The 15814-nt window shown below is 41.8% G+C and overlaps 1 protein-coding gene across 9 annotated transcripts in view; it reads left to right on the forward strand.

Moving 5' to 3' along the window:
• Positions 1-10275, forward strand: part of rims1a (regulating synaptic membrane exocytosis 1a) — a 59833-nt gene extending 49558 nt beyond the window's left edge. For all 9 annotated transcript variants that reach the window (XM_076974381.1, XM_076974384.1, XM_076974382.1 and 6 more), the window contains 7 exons: positions 1776-1936; positions 2555-2775; positions 4882-5032; positions 6910-7022; positions 7158-7259; positions 7356-7495; positions 7920-10275. In XM_076974381.1, coding sequence (XP_076830496.1) covers positions 1776-1936; positions 2555-2775; positions 4882-5032; positions 6910-7022; positions 7158-7259; positions 7356-7495; positions 7920-8132 — 1101 coding nt within the window. In that variant the 3' untranslated portion in view covers positions 8133-10275. The remainder of the gene's footprint in view (positions 1-1775; positions 1937-2554; positions 2776-4881; positions 5033-6909; positions 7023-7157; positions 7260-7355; positions 7496-7919) is intronic.
• Positions 10276-15814: the final 5539 nt, after the last annotated feature.

Raw genomic sequence — 15814 nt, forward strand, 5'->3', positions numbered from 1 at the left:
AATTTGTAAATCAAACGATGCCGGAACGCAAACAGCGGCATGAGACACAGGGTCACTGAGGCCAACAATGTCACCGGATCGCACACAAAACCCAACGCTTAGGCGCACAAATGTCAAAATAACAAGCCAATTCGTATATATATAAATTACTTTTAAATTATTTACGTGTGTTTTATAAGTGTTTTAAGTGCAGAAGTGCATTTTAAGTGCATTTTCAAGTACTTTAGCCTAAATTCCAGCACTTTTCAAATCTGAAACACAAAGCAACATTAAAATTGGTCAGGTAAATGTTCCTTCCCCTGTTTTTGAGGGGTGTTTCTTTATACTACCACATATCGTTTCAGGAGGACACTGCAAAGAGTGTGACGCGCGCGAGGTGTGCGGAGTCGCGCGCTACGGTCACTCACGAAAGTATAACTAGCTTTATAGGGGAGACACGGAAAGGCATCGCTAAAAAGGAGAGCTCTTAGTGTGATTTAGGAATGTGGATCTTCAATTAATTGGTTCAACGCAGACAGATTTCTTCATAACTTATAATTAGTAGGCTTGAAAGTTACCGGATCGAGGCAGACAGTTCCCGGAATGCACCCTTCAAAATGAACAAGTTCCCGGATCCTGATCCGGCTCAAATTAAGCCCTGATTACACCCCTTCTCCATTACCAACATTACAAACATACCCCTTCTCTATCACCAACATTTTCAGTAAACATTACCATTTTAATTGTGTACTTATAGTAGCAGTTGCCAACTCTCACGCATTGAGTGTGAGACACACGCATTTGACAGTCTTCACACGCTTTCACGCCACACTTCCGATTTCTCACGCCGAAATCTAGTTTATTTACCTCTGATCCACATATATGATTCAATGAGTTACTAGTTCGCTCTGACGCCAACCACCGGCGATCGATCGATCGTGATATAATACTTAATTTGTGTCAATTTTACATCCCCCGTCAACATTTTACGTTCGCCACCCAATAAATAAAAATAATGAATAACATACGTGGAACGATACACAAAGTAAACGAGGTATGTGTAAATTAAGCGCAACAACGTGTCTCTTGAACACTTGTGAGTTATTATGCATATTTTCAAGTGCCACAGTTCTTCTCGAATGGAGAAGTAGTGGGTTGGTGCACGAGAGCGCATTAGAGGGTGGAGTTGGATGTGGGCGGGGTTGGATGTCCAACTCCGCCTTCCTGCAGGCTGCAGCGAGACATACTTGGTTTTTTGGGCTACTTTTGAGTTGGGCTACCGCGGGAGTTACAAGTCAACACTAAGAATCGATCGCATATAATACTTAATTTGTGTGTGTGTGTGTGTGTGTGTGTGTCCCCCCGTCGACAACTTACACTCAATACCCCCCCCCCCCCCTCCCCCGTCCCCCCGTCAACAACTTTGGGCTTTGGGCTAATTTACGCTTCTGAAGGGCAGGATTTACACTGACTTTGTGCGGGACATTTTTGTAGGACCTGGCAACCCTGCCTACCTCTTCTTGTTTTGCTCTTTGGTTGTACTCAGTATCATGGACGTAATTTTGTAATAAAAAGTGGGGGGGACATGGATTCGTCGCTATTTAAATATTTGGTTTTAACCGTAAAAACTGGGGGGGACCAACACCGGCTTTTGAAAAAGTGGGGGGGACATGTCCCCCCCAAATTACGTCCGTGCTCAGTATTCACATTCCACTGACTGCTAGATCAATTCGTAGTTTTTTCAGACCCACTGCCTATGCTAACACAAATGCTAAATCTTTCATCCTGTGGTCTAGCTTTATAAAGAGCAACGACGGAGCTGTGATAATGTATCCCATAAGTCCTCGGACAGTGATGTCAGTGACGTGTCAGCCATCTCTCGTGCCAGCAGTGCCTCACGGATCAGTAGCACCAGCTACATGTCCATCCAATCAGAGCGACCCAGGGGTCGTTTCAGGTGAGAGACGTACACGAGGTGTATGAAACTACGTTTCGGGCTTCCCACCACCAGGACAGAGTCAGTAAAGAGAGGTGAAGGGGAAGAGAGCAGGTGGAACAACAGCACATGGCACCAGTATGATGGAGAGGAAGAGCAGTGATTATACCTTCTGACCTCCAAACCCTAAAAGTCATACTGACACTCTCTCTAAGCCTGACCTGTCTTATTATTTTGTAATATATTTGTATGGCTTCAGTGTAGCCATTTCAGTGTGTTTTCCATTGACCCAGTCCAAGTTTCCATCCAAGTTTCGTGAATTTTGAAAATGTGCAATGGAAAAAGTCCAAAAATAAAAAATAAATGAAACCCAAAAAAACCCCAAAACACCCAAATACTGCACAGGGTGTAATGCTAGCATGAGTTGGAAAAGAATATCTCTAAAGCTGAAATGCAGAAGGGTTTTTAGAATAAATTATGACATCAAGCTGTAAGACTGAATGAAATCTGTCAATTTTGCATGCATTTCCCATTTCCGATGCCACCCCAAATCACGGAAGGCGTCTGTAATTCTCAGATTTCTGGGGTTACTGAAAGACCATTTTGTTTTTCCCGAAAACCTCTCGCCCTGCGTGCCAGCCGTCACATCCGCCCAGCCAGCCAGAGCATGCTGAAAAGCACGAGCGTTAGCGGAGACATCTTCACCCTCGAGCGCACGGACGGCAGCCAATCAGACACGGCGCTGGGGACGCTGGGGGCGGGGAGCAAGAAGCGGCGGTCCAGTCTGAGCGCCCGTGTGGTGGCCATCGTTGGCATCCCCTCACGACGCAGCAGGAGCACCTCCTTGCTCAGCCAAGCCGGTGAGAGCTTGACCCCGCCGAGTTACGGGGGTCACTGGGTTACGGGGGGATTCGGCCTACTCTGACAAAACAAATGTACATGACGTACAACTTGTGTTCGCTTGTTTACAACGCATGCTACTAAAACTCATGCAAGACCATAATGGTTTTATTGGAGGGCTTTTGTCCAAGTTAAACACATTTGTTTTATAAGTTCTGCTAAAGATGGCTAAAAAACACAAGATAAATGTGCTTTATGTTACTTTTGGCCTTGGGGTACTGCTGAGGATATAGTTACATGCATTTTTTATTGTTAGAACTTAAAAACACTTGAATTGTGTGTAAATTAGATAATAGAATGGATATACATGCAGAGGGAGTTTGAAATATATGGCCTTTTGATGGAATATTCAGATGGAATTAATCAGTGAGACTATGCAATCTACTGGACTGCCTATAGTATTAGGTAAGTAGCAATCTCAGCATCCACTGTAAAAGTCACCATCCCAACTCAAGATGAGTAGACGCACACTTGTAGTAGCAATTATGGTAGTAATTTGCCCTCTGTTTGCCTTACAGTAAGAGTGGCACAAGATAAAGGTGACATTTCACCATCATTAGAACAGACAGGATGTGGATAAGATGACCTGTACGTCTATGAGAACTGGAAGTGTGTGGCTGCATTCGTCACACAGCTACAATTGTACACTGTCAGCTAGAGATCAACTTTGTACTCATAATCAGATGTAATGCACGCAAATACCTTGGAGGTTAGATTTGATATCCTTTAAATTCTCGTATTTTAAGCACTGTCTATTTATGGTTTAATAAATGGATTTTAGAAAAAAGAAACAAACTCAAAAAGGATGGTAGAAAAAGTTCTTGGCATGTTTGGCTACCAAGCCCCTGGACAATATCTTAAAAGGTCCATCAGAAGATAAATCAGACAAGAGTAGCAGAGCGTCTACAAATCATCACTGTAAAGAGCTGCACTGACCTGCAGCTGCTCTGCTCTGTTATCTCCTTCTGTGTCTAGCTAGCAGAGGAATGGAGTCTATCTATACTGTGTGACCAGTGTTTAAGACTATTGTTGATTTAGCCTGTTGAAAATACATAAACTTGCTCAGCGAGCTCTTTTTTACATTTGTAAGTAATTTTGCAAATGCAGTTTGTAAATGTACACTAACATAAAAGTGCAATTACTTCTGCTCAGAACCTTTCTTTTCGTTGAAAAAACAAAGATTTTATCTGTAATTTCCTTCAGCCTAAACAGTACAGGCCTGCGTGAACCTCACCAAATAATCCCACGTGAACCTGTAAAAGGGATCTTCTGTGCCATGTGTGACGTATCTCGCTCAGCCCAGACAAACTACTGGCACCCAGTGTTCCACTTTAGTGGCTGGCATTTTTAATGCATCTGCAATCCATCACTAGGCCATAAATAGAGGGGAAGGTGCCCGTGCCATCCTTCAGGAGATGGTTGTGCTCACTGCAGCCAAAGTACCTTGTCTCAGACAGCAGTGTTTCCTGCTGCGTAAAGAAGGGTAACAGTGGGAGAAGTGCACACCAATGAGCGCACACACATGCTCACACACATACACACAGACACACACACACGTTCACACACACAGACACACACACACACTCACACACACACACACAGACACACACACACACACACGTTCACACACACACTCACACACACACACACACACACACACACACACACACACACAGACACGCACACAAACACACTCACACACACACACACACACTCACACACACACACACACGCTCACACACACACACCCACACTCACACACGCTCACACACTCACACACTCTCACACACACACACACGCTCACACACACACACGTTCACATACACACACACCCACACATGCTCACACACACCCACACATGCTCACACACACACACATGCTCACACACACACACACACACACATGGATTCAGAACTGTAGAACAATTTATTAATACTTTAGTTGATTAGTACTTTAGCTGTCTCCGTCTGTCATTTTCATCTGACTAGTATTAGTTAATTTAATTAATATTTGTGCCCGTTAACTGTCGCAATAACTTGTTTTCCTTCTCCTTTGTGTCTGCGTAGAAGCAACAAATAAGAAGACTAAAGGCTCGAGTCAGATCCAGCGTAGCCAGGAGACGGGTATGGCGGTGGAGTTCCCCCGCAGTGCCATGGCCCGGCAGGCCAGCCGCGAGTCCACCGACGGCAGCATGAACAGCTACAGCTCCGAGGGGAAGTCAGTATCTCCTCAGGTTCTCACCTTCTCAAACCGACCTGCCTGTCCCCCAGCTCACAGTCCCTTCACCTCGGGCGCATCACCCATCACGTGGTTTGTCGCTTCGGTTAAAGCCATCTTACGGGACTTGTATATTAATGGCTTTTTGACCTTGCGACGCACGCAGACGTGCTGCACACCTCGTGAGCCGCGTTCGTCTTCGGCGGTAGCTAGAGAGGTCTGTTGTGGAAAAGGTAAGGTAATGGAAAAGAGAGGTTAAGGTATGCTGTTCCAGCCCCGACGCGCACCGGTAATGCCTCCATTGTTTTTGCAGCTCCGTTTTCGGAGACAGATGTTGAGTTTTCCTCCCCTTTGATAATTAAAATATCCATCATCTGTGCAGAGGAGGCTCGGCCGTGTCCCGGGCCGAGCTGAAATACAAGCGCCATCGCTCACTCCAGAGCCGACGGTGAAACAGCCAGTGGTTCCGACCCACACCTGTCCGGCACACGGCATGACCGTGCAAGAAATATGAATGACTGTATGATTTAGGACTAATTGTACACTAAAGTGCATTAAAGTTGGGATAAAGATCCACAGGGCCTCTCATATGGTAGCATGACACTGGCACTGCTCTGAGACATTCCTGCTGGAGTTAGCTCATGGAAACTGTGCTGGCCTCAAAGGAAATATCGCCTGTGCTTGAGTGGCCGCAGTACAGGACGTGGTTTACATACCAGGCTTAATACAGGTCTGCTGTTCAGGAGATGGACAGAGTTCAGCTCTTAGCCTCTCAGTGTGTGGTAGGCTAGAATCAGGGCTTGTTTCATTAAAGGAACACAAATGTGTGTATACACTCACCACCTAGTGTTAGAATCATTATTAATTAAAAACGTGCTGTTGGGCAGGGGTTGTTGAGGCAGTTTAAGTACAAGTTACCACTGTTGGGTCTCTGAGCAAGGCCCTTAATCCTCAATTGCTTGACTTTTTGACTTGGTCACAGTTGTAGGTTGCTGTGGATAAAAGTGTGCTTAAAGCCAGAAATGCTGGCAGGATGTTTTTGACTGGGCCATTGTAACCCAGCAGTTACACAGACACACATAAAAACTCCCACAATGCCGCTCGACACATTCATACCAGCACACCCAGCACCAGCTCACTGCCAGCGCTGTGTCGATGAGCTCAGACAAGCACAAATACTCTGTGGTCAAAAGCTGACTGGTGATTAACTGCCGTCAGGGGTGCATGACAAGTAGGGACGGTGTCTCCCCTCACACCTATAGGTGCATGTGTAAGACAAGAGTAGCTAATAAAGAGGCCAGCGAGGGCTGATACAAGGTAGGAGTTCTCAGTGGAGCATGTGGAGAATATGGTGTAAAATAATCAGTGATTGCTGTCCATCTCGTGGGCAGGGCGCTCTGTGCAGGCCCTTATTTTTTTAAATTATGTTTGTTATATTTATTTTCTATTTTATGAAGCTGTTGACACTACAATTATTTTAACCAGAGATTAAAAATACATTCAAATACAAGTAGTGTAAAACAGTCAAGAAATTGTAAGGCTTCGTTTAACACAGCATTTTAGACAGTTTTCTCCAACATTAGTTTTATTTGAATTTTAAACATGTTTCTCCAACATTAACTTTATTTGAATTTTAAACACTTATCTCCAACATTAGCTTTATTTGGACTTGAAACCAAGCATCATAAATATCCAGGATAAAGTCAGCTAACAGATGAATGTTAAAAAAAAGGTTTTATAAAAACTACTGAAATATTCTTTTTAAGTATGCTGTGTGTGTGTGTGTGTGTGTGTGTGTGTGTGTGTGTGTGTGTGTGTGTGTGTGTGTGTGTGTGTGTGTGTGTGTGTGTGTGTGTGTGTGTGTGTGTGTGTGATAGTCTGATCTTCTCAGGAATGAGGCTGGGTGCAGACAGTCAGTTCAGTGACTTCTTGGACGGCCTTGGCCCTGGTCAGCTAGTGGGGCGGCAGACCTTAGCCACACCCTCCATGGGTGAGTCCACAGTTCTGATGAAGTCTTTATCCCATTCGTTATCAGGTGTGACTAAATAAATAGCACCTTTTAGGTTGCAGATAACTGTAAAAACTCATGAAAGGCCTTTATGTGTGTTATTTCTGTGTGGTTCAGGAGATGTCCAGATTGGGTTAATGGATAAGAAGGGCCAGTTGGAGGTAGAAGTGATTAGGGCACGTGGCCTTACCCCCAAACCAGGATCCAAATCGCTGCCAGGTAAAAGTTCCTCCCACTGCTTCCTCAATACATGGCTAATAAGAGCAGTAAAAGCTTGGGGTACGTTTGTGTACGAGCCATGTTTGCTGTTTACAGCTCCCTACGTTAAGGTTTACTTGCTGGATAACGGAACGTGTAAAGCCAAAAAGAAAACCAAGATTGCACGAAAAACACTCGACCCGTTGTATCAGCAGTCCCTGTTGTTCGAGGAGAGTCCACAGGGTAAAGTTCTCCAGGTAAGGACATGGGAACAGAGGCTTATATTCCTATATAGCCTTCCGTAGGAGGTCTTTGGTTTGCACAGTTTTAAGTGTCAAATCTATTTCTTTCCTAATCACTGTTTGTTGCCAAGTCATCAATTAATGATAATTTGATCTTTAGCTTTTTTTGTATTGCTAGTTTTGTTCTTATTTTGTGCTGTCCGGTGTCAACCAGAGGAGGATGGGTTCCCCCTTTGAGTCTTGGTTCCTCTCAAGGTTTCTTCCTCTTACTCTTAGGGAGTTTCTCCTTGCCACTGTCGCCTTTGGCTTGCTCACTGGGGGGCTTGGACCCGGACATTAATAAAAGCTGCTCCCTGACGACAGCGTTGTAAAAACACGGTGTACAAATAAATGTGAATTTAATTGAATTAAAATCATGTGAGCTTTGTTTGTTCAACAGGTAATAGTGTGGGGTGATTATGGGCGAATGGACCACAAATGCTTCATGGGAGTTGCACAGATTCTTTTAGAGGAGCTGGACCTTTCTAGCACAGTGATTGGCTGGTATAAACTGTTTCCTCCATCTTCATTGGTTGACCCAACGCTTGCTCCTCTCACACGACGTGCTTCCCAGTCATCACTTGATTCAGGGCCACCCGGCGTCAGGTCCTAGTGAACAGGAAAGGTCTCGAGACACAACACAGCCGGATGGACAAAGGACCCGTGGCAACAATCGACGCCACAGGGGGAGACGGACGGGTGGACGGAGTCCCGATCAAAGCTTTGCCGGAGTCTGACAATCACTTTTCTCTTTTCATTTTTTGGTCTCTGGATGGTAGAGATTCCCCCTTTGATCCACTCTGCTCCCTACTGCATGTTGTGTTTACTGAAGCCATGTTGCTGAGATGACCAGTTATCCCAAATAAAAGAGGGAATGACAGGCAGCTGAAAGCAATCTGCCGCGGCTGACCTAGCGAGGGGCTGACCGTAGTGCGGGCATCCTGGGTGTTTCTTGCCAATCAGTAACATTTAGGAGTTGTGTTTTAACCATATAAGGAGTGTGTGAATGTCTGTGAGGCAGTGGTGTAATAGTGATTCAATGAGGAAAGCTCTGGCTCCTCCCCCACTCTGCCCATACAGGAACCTGCACTGCTAGGGCAGGCCTGAGGTCAGGGGTGAAAGGCCAAATGTCAGTCTACTCAGAGTCTCCCCTCCCCCTCGTGGATGTTGAGACCAGGGCCACTCCACGTGCCAGTCGGGTCCCAACTCCAAGTGCGCACGAGAAGCGTGGCCAGCCGGAGAACCTCGTGTTTACAGCGGTCACCATCGACTGCTTTGCCTTTCGTTTAATTTGAACTTCTCTCGTTCATTTGACACGTCAGCACACCTTGTAGAATGTGAAGACACGGTCCATGTTTTCTGACATCTCTCATATAAGCTTCGAGAAAGATACAGAAATGTGTGTGGAAGAGCAATGGGACTTTATGAATATCCCCATTATACAGTATGATTTTACTTCAGCCTGGCCAGGAGATCATAGAAATGGTTTAGTCTGATATAAATATGTTAATGCATTTGACCTCCTAGAATGCTGACCATCAAATGTACTTTGAGCTCTTGCCAGTACGTTGAGAAATGGTCACTATAGGCGAGCCCAGTGCACTTAGGCAATAGCCAGTCACACTATATCTGATTTAGTACATTATTTTGGGGACCTGCACATAATTGAATTTCTTTACTTCTATGGCTTACATTATTTTAATGCAAGCACAAATGTTTTATTATTTAAATATAAATATTAAGGCCAAATCATTATTAGGTTCTTATTTTGCTTTTTAAATTTATTTGTGGATTTAATTTTTTTTCTTGAGTATCTAAATGAATGCGACAGAAGTGAGAGCTTGTTCAGAAGTTGGCCTGAGGTGATTCAGGAGTCATAGGTGGTTCAGAAGCTGTCTTGAGGTGATTCAGGAGTGATAGATGGTTCAGGAGCTCTCCTGAGGTGATTCAGGAGTGATGGATGGTTCAGGAGCTCTCCTGAGGTGATTCAGGAGTGATAGATGGTTCAGAAGCTGTCCTGAGGTGATTCAGGAGTGATAGATGGTTCAGAAGCTGTCTTGAGGTGATTCAGGAGTGATAGATGGTTCAGAAGCTGTCTTGAGCTGATTCAGGAGTGATCAATGGTTCAGGAGCTGTCCTGATGTGGTGAACTTCCCAAAAACTCACCACCTACCCCCCTAACATGGGCAACAGCATGACTCTGGAACCGTTACAAGCTGCATGCACATTTTGTAAAACAAGACAGATGAGAAAAAAGAGTCTAAAATAAATGTGTGTTAGTCCCACATACTGTAGGCCAGCTTGTATGTTGCATGTACATGTACAGTTTGCTCGTACTTGATATTAATAGATTAACCAATAAAACAGCCATTCATTCCATGTGTGGGCATTTGGCCAACTTCAGCCTTGCACACGGGCCTCAGTTTTGGGGGCTAAATGTCTATAAGAAGTTTTATAAATTGTTTTCTTTTTACCCAACTAATAAATAAGTGCTGTACTGTAGTACTGAGCAAACATGAGGCCCCTTAATGTTTTTAATGAAGATAGTGGTGTTCACTGTAGTCTACTACTGTGGGGCAAGAATCGAGCTAGATGATGTGTATAAAACAAGAGCAATCTATATATGGTAAATTATTCTTAAAAAATGAAGCAAACACACACACACACACACACACACACACACACACACACACACACACACACACACACACACATATATATATATATATATATATATATATATATATATATATATATATATATATATATATATATATATATATACGGGGGGTGTATCCAAGTCGATGTTGCCTACAGAAACATGTGCATATTGTAAATATAAGTCTGCAATGAGGTTTACTTATATTTACAAAGTGGCCCTGTCAAATAAAGTTTATGCTGTGTCTCCTGGCTCCGTTGAACGGAACAATGGCTGAGAAAGGACACCTCCTGAGTTTCTGATTCCTTCTGATATTTATGGTCAAAATGATGACTAGAACTGGGACCTTTGCCTGCCTGTTACTGCATCAGAACAAAGCCCACGAGATCATGTTTTGATAACAAGTTTACTTTCCACGTCCATTTCGGCAAACTTCTTTAATTTACTTTGTCAGTATTACTCGATGATACTGATTGTTTACAGTTCATGTGTCCCAATGAAACAGAATAGAAAGTATTCACTACAACATTTCTTGTTTGTACTACAGATGTGGCTCAAATGATGTGTATGTTTTATATTCAGGAGTTCATTTTTATTATTTACAAATAAAAGACTGTGTGGAGGAAGAAATGTGGCTCTGAATACATTATGATACCTATTAGCATTTGAGATGTACATTTGAATCCATTTTGATGTTATATGAACTTTAACAGGATGATATATTTATATACTTTGTATAAAAACACATCTAAAACATTTATTCAAATCTTCATTCATTTTGTTCTCTTCGTTTAGGATATGGCCTTCACAAGATCACCTATTCCATGGTATTTTCTAGAACAGAATGAGTCAGTACTCAAACAGTTCTGCCTTTACACACTGGTGACATAGTGGGTTTACACCAGGCAGAGCACAGTGCATCTTCTGGAGTATATTAGTATATTAGCTGGTTCCCACCTGCTGATGGCTTCTAAACTAACATCAAGGCAGTGAAGAATCAACTTCAACTATACCCACAGCCCTTTATGGGCATCTGTATGTCTTTAAGAACATATATATATATATATATATATATATATATATATATATATATGTATATATAAAAATGATTTGTAATTGATTGTTTATGTTATAGTGAAAGTTATAATTTTATTTATTTTGTTTATGTGTGTTGATAGAATAAGAATATTTGTGACTTGTAATAAGTTTCCTTATTAAGATTTGATTATAGTTTACTTATAATCCAGACCTTCCACCATGTGGAGACAGTGAGTATTACATGTTGCCAATGTAATACTCTGATTTAACCAAATCTGATTTAAGAAAAGAAAAAAAAAACAGATTGTTTTGCTTGCATGCATCTTTAAACTTCTTTAAACCTTAGATATGCCAAAGGTAAGTGTGTAAAGCAAGATTGGACACTGTCTAGCAGTGGCATCTAATAACAATTTAGAACCATATAAATTTATCAGTAAAAAAAATTCATAACTGACCAAACGATGAGTGTCCAGATATACAAGCAAATAAAAAATGTATTATGACGCGTTATATCATCATGGATGTTTTAGAATCACATGGTTTCCTTTGTATGTCTTTTTTCACTCAGTACTAGAGAAAATACTCATTTAATGACTCACAAATAGCCCTGACTCCTGCATGAGCTTCAGTTATATATATATATATATATATATATATATATATCACACTGTTTATTACTAATGCTTCATTTGATAAAAAGCAGAATACTTTTGGATGCATGCGTTCCTAGTGTGATTTTCTGAGTGTGACAGTTCACATCTGTTTTGCTGTTTGTTTTCTCACCACACAAAGGAACTGTTTCTAAATTGTTTTGCTGTATTGATTTTTGTGGTCAGAACAACAACAGATAACAGCCAGCAGAATTATTCCAGGTATTATCACAAGATCTTTTGGCTTTGGTAATGCAGAACAAACCCAGGCATATTGCATGCTGGGATGGTAGTCGGCAGAGATGTGTACTCCTGTCTGGTGTCAGGCTGTGGCAGAGATGTGTACTCCTGTCTGGTATCAGGCTGTGGCAGAGATGTGTACTCCTGTCTGGTATCAGGCTGTGTGGGAAATAAAATCCGGCCCATGAATAGATTTTGAACATTTTTTGAACGGGAGCTGATTTATGTTGAGTCGTGCAAATATGTAAAAAAGCATAGCAGAGATCTATTCCTCGAATGAATCTCCTGCTAATATTTTTAAGACTCATTCCTCATTCTTTTCTGCCTTGATCCCGATGGCCATATAATCCTCACAGTATTTTTATGACTGGAGCTGTAAGAGACTTTGTCTGGACTTACACCATCCGTCAGCCCCGTGCCATACGCACATTCTACAGAAATGCGTTTCAGCTTGATGGATTCTGAGGACGAAGCCCAAACATTTTGAAGCTGAACTAAACTCTTCTCTGAAGAATAGAGTCTACGGTCATCAGGTGCTGCCCTGCAGAGCATCCTAAGTTTAAGTTTTTCCAGTTGGTAATTTCTATTATGAGAATGTCTCCTGAAAACTACTATCAAATAGGTTTCATCTTTTTCATCCTTGGCAAATTATTTAAAACATAAACGTATAACTGTTACTGGCGGGCAGAAACTGTCATCATTTGCGCTATTCCGTCTGAACGTGTAATGACAAACACGCGCCACTAGAGTGTGTTCCTGTTAGCCGTGTGCAACATTTTAATGTCAAGTACCTAGAGGACCTGCTGTTATAAATCTGCTGTTATAATTACCTTTAACAAACCTGTTGCTCCGTGTTTTCTAGATGAGGCTCTGTACATCAAAGTCTAAATATATTGTTTACACCATTTGAAAAACACACAAATTTATCAAAATGTAGCGTGTGTGATAACAGTGTAATAGATCAAATGAACATTTACAACTTTAGATTGTAAACTTTAAATTGTTCTTCGAATACAGGAAAAAGTTAATTACTCAAAAACTGTGTATAAAGTAAAGTTAGTATATTAGTTTATTAGAAGAGAAAAAAACACATAAAACACATGTAACTACTTTGTTCCAGATGTTTTTCAAAAAGTCAAAGAGAAGTCCAAATCTAATTCAGAAAAGGTGTAAATCATTACTTTTATGGGAATTGGAACAATTCTCAAGCACTTTGTACAGGTCGGCCTCATTTTGCATGATGGCTACACTAAACATAAATATGACCGTCTCGTTGCTAAATTATTCCTGATCCTGCTCTAAAACTGGTGGCCAGGTGCACAAAAAATTACCATTTACAATACAAGCACATCAAAGCAAGTGACTGTAGGCACACTAGTGACTGAGTAAAGACTGAAGACTGTAGGCACACTAGTGACTGAGTAAAGACTGAAGACTGTAGGCACACTAGTGACTGAGTAGTATTTAAGTATTTTTAGACTGATCTATTTTATATTCAGCATGCATATTCCCTGGGAGTCAGTGTATTGCAAACATTAAGGTCATTCAACGTTTTTTGCTTTTGCGTTATAAATGCGTTATTTGGTTGCTATGTTCACCCACATGACTGGTATAACTGCTAGAATAGGGGACTGTTGACACGAAGCACTTTGTTCTGAACGGCAGAAGAAAAGTTGAATATTCACGTTGGATGCATTTTTAACACTTATTTAATTACCCTTTCTGTTTCATAAACGTGTAGAGGACCAAAACAAACTACAACCAAAGAAAATATCAGCTTTTCAGGAAGCGACAGAAGCTAGGCTAATAACTGACGGTTCTTCACGGGCGTGAACACACTGGTTTACACTTCAAGAAAAACAACTATAAACAGTGGCCATATTGTTTATTAAGGGACTCTGTATCTTCGTGGGGTTTCTGCTTTAGTTCTCTTTTTATTTAGCTTCTGTATTTTATAATTAGTGTGTTGCTTGTCAAAATGTTGTGCACTGCCAGGAGCGAGATATTAGGCCCATGTTTTCATTCTGTCGTAGCCGTGGATTCGCAAACGTTATGGGGATATATGTAATAATGTGTAATATGTAATAATATGTAATACGTCCTCGTGGGAAGGAGGTCTGCTTCATTCAGGAGGCTCGTTTCATCTCGTCACAGATACATGTAGAACCGCCACTACTCGAAAACACGCCTTAATATTCCTCACCCTATATGTTTGATATGCTCCGAGTTCTGTTAATACCATGCTTATTTCTCTGGCCCTTTTATTATCCTAAAGCATCCGCAATTTCATTTCTCATGTCATTTAGGTAGCCTACATTATAATTATATGGAAGATGCCAAACACGTGCGTTTTCATGGTTTGGCATTGATATGCGTGTAATGCCCATAATATGGAGTCATATTACCACAATATAATAAACTATGCCCATATTATGAGTAAATCCTGTCCGACACTGTAGTTTGTGTATTCCAGTTCACTTTGAATCACGTGGTTTGTGTCACAGAACTGCTCCCGAAATGTGGACCGCTGGCGAGCGGAGCCTGCAAGACACGCGGATGTCCTGTGGATATCGGAACATTGGACCGTGATGAACATCACTCACAAATGAACAGTTAGTGGATCAGATGGGGAAAATATCACAGACGCATGTAACGTCGCTTTCATCCAAATCCGAAGGAGTGTTATTAATCTGTGCTTCTCGAAAAGTAATCCATCCATTGAGAGAAAACTTCTACAGTGAGTAACGAATTAGAAAATACCCGATTTATAAATTACAGTATAAACTTTTTTGTGGTGTTTCTTGCGTAGAATCAGTAACTTCAAGAAGGAACCAGCTGCTATAAATCCTGCATATAAATATATGCGTTTTTGCATATGCTAAATGTTAGAGCAGTAGATACACTTTGGATAGTTCCCCTAGGTTTATTGTATTGTTTTATTTGTTATATAATTTTATTTGCTAGTTTTTTTGGTAACATATTTTTATTAGTCCATAACTTAAATTGCTGCCGTCAGTGTGAGAGAGAGAGAACATTGCCTGGACTCTGTACAGGCGATACAGACGCTTTCCTTAAGATGACATGGACATTTGCAGAAGGAGCGAATGTGTAATGTCCAAACTGGAATACCATTTAAAATGCGTCTGACCTACCTAATTTCTTGTGTAAATTACGAGGAGTTTACAAAAAGAAGTATCTTGTGCAATTTTTGCGCACTACAACAAATCTCGTATTATGTGTAGACAGCAACAGCTTTCTTCCAGCTCGCTCCCATCAGTGGATCAGAGCGTTTGAACGGCGCATGTAGACTGGGTGAAAGATCATATCCTTTACAATCATAGAGGGAGGGAAAAGGAGCTTACGTTAAAGTGCGATATCCCCTCCCATCACCAAACATCTACCACTGACATGGTGACACTTCTTCACAACTCCAGTGTCCAGGCGGCGTGCGCAGCTTGTCTTAACCATCAGTAATTCAGCGAAATTCACCGCAGTTCTTCCAGCAAGATGTTCGCGCTTTTCAGCAGGTGAAACGGCGCATGTGATGATCTTGTAGCCTATTTCCAATAAAGACAAAAAGCATTTGTAAGAGCCGGCTTATTGTGACTAAATCTCTAGTTGTGCACTCGAAACTTTTACGCTAAAACGTACTTATATGTGCGCATTTGTGGTGCCAAACGCGCAATTCCAGCCGGTGCTGGTGATGCC

The sequence above is a fragment of the Brachyhypopomus gauderio genome, chromosome 15, assembly GCF_052324685.1.
Source record: "Brachyhypopomus gauderio isolate BG-103 chromosome 15, BGAUD_0.2, whole genome shotgun sequence".
In the NCBI taxonomy this organism is placed as follows: Eukaryota; Metazoa; Chordata; class Actinopteri; order Gymnotiformes; family Hypopomidae; genus Brachyhypopomus; species Brachyhypopomus gauderio.